At 55.1% G+C, this 1,521-nt stretch overlaps 1 protein-coding gene across 1 annotated transcript; it reads left to right on the forward strand.

Annotated features, from left to right (window-relative positions):
- Positions 1–89: 89 nt before the first annotated feature.
- ankrd9 (ankyrin repeat domain 9) lies at positions 90–1,521 on the forward strand (the record flags this gene model as incomplete). The annotated part of the gene is given in 1 exon segment (XM_014033060.1): positions 90–1,521. A coding segment is annotated over 1 exon segment (822 nt). The 5' UTR covers positions 90–696.

The following is a 1,521-nucleotide window of genomic DNA, read 5'->3' on the forward strand; positions in this document are numbered from 1 at the left end:
TTATTTAGCAACTCAAATTTTTAGGAAGCCAAATTTATCAGAGTTTTGACAAACTTATCACATTTTCCAGTGAGATATTTTTATTACAGTGGCAGCAATGGGTTCTATAAGAATAAATGTGACCTGGATGTTGTTTCTTAAAAAACAAAATCAACTATTCAGCATTTCTAAACTTTATTTTATATATAGCCTATATAAAAAAAATTACAAACATCAATGACACATGATGATTTCATTAATGTTTAATTCATTACAAACATTAAAACTTCATTATTTTCAGGTTTTATTAAGTGTAAAGATTTTCTCCTTCAAAGCATAAATCAGTTTAAAAAAACTGAAGGAATGCACATCGCCTGCTGCCTTTAAAGTCAAATTGTTGGATCTGTTGTTTCCCAGACTTTTGATCACATGATCCACATTTTGTTAATAAAAAAATTACGTGTTTTTATTGAGGTCTCATGTTTGGACTGAGGAGTATTTTTGTTTCCTGGTTGGAAGTTGAGTCCAGTATGTTCTGTATGTGGGACACTCGATCTGTCCTCCCTGTGACTGATAAACATGGACACATGGAGGAGGAGGGGGCTGTGAGGAGGAGGAGGGGGGAGCTATAAAACTGTGGAGGAGCTGAGCCCAAATGTTTGACTGAACTCATCCTTCCGGTTCTGTAAAGACCCAGCGGTCCTCTGGTGTCCCCTGATGCCGTGGGTGCTGTCCTCTCCGCTGGACACCCTGTCCCCGTCCCAGCGGCACTGTGAGCGGACGGCCTTCTCCTTCTACCGCGCGGTGCGGGAGCGGCTGCCGGTCTGGCTGCTGGAGGACATGCGCAGCATGGAGGTCCTCTGCTGGAACGACGGGCGCCCGCGGGCCTTCCTGCCCTCCGAGGCGCTGCTCTACGCTCTCGTGCACGACCACCAGGACTACGCACGCGACCTCCTGGGCAGGTACTCCGTGAGCGCCCTGGCGGCGCCGGGCTGCAGCCTCTGCYGCTGCGGCAGGAGCGCGCCGCACCTGAACGTGGCGGTGCGCTACAAGCGCGCGGCCATCCTGCGCATGATGCTGGAGGCGCTGAGKGACTGCGAAGGGGCGCGCGAGCGGCGGGAGTACCTGGACGGYCGCGGCGGCTGTCCTCACTTCGCGGACGCGGGAAAGAGCGCGGTGCAGCTGGCGGTGGAGCTGTCCGACCCCGGCTGTCTGCTGCAGCTGCTGCGGCACGGCGCGCGTCCCGACGCGCTGGACGTGGCGCTGCAGAACCTGGTTTCCCGCGACGCCTCGGAGCGACGCGACGCGCGGCGCTGCCTGGACCTCCTGCTGCTCTTCCTGTCCGAGCCCCCGCGCCTGCCCCGGCTGCAGGACGACCCGCAGCRCTGGCAAGGCATTCTGGGAAAGAAGGTGTTCACCTGGCTCTGCGGCCTGGCCCCGCCCCCACTCCTGATCCAGGCGCTCAGGTGTCTGGCCCGATCCGGACCGGACTGGATCAGTTTACTGCCGGACTTCCTGCAGCAGGGCGGCTGGCAGTGAGGA

This window comes from Austrofundulus limnaeus, unplaced genomic scaffold, assembly GCF_001266775.1.
Source record: "Austrofundulus limnaeus strain Quisiro unplaced genomic scaffold, Austrofundulus_limnaeus-1.0 Scaffold1614, whole genome shotgun sequence".
NCBI classification, from domain to species: domain Eukaryota; kingdom Metazoa; phylum Chordata; class Actinopteri; order Cyprinodontiformes; family Rivulidae; genus Austrofundulus; species Austrofundulus limnaeus.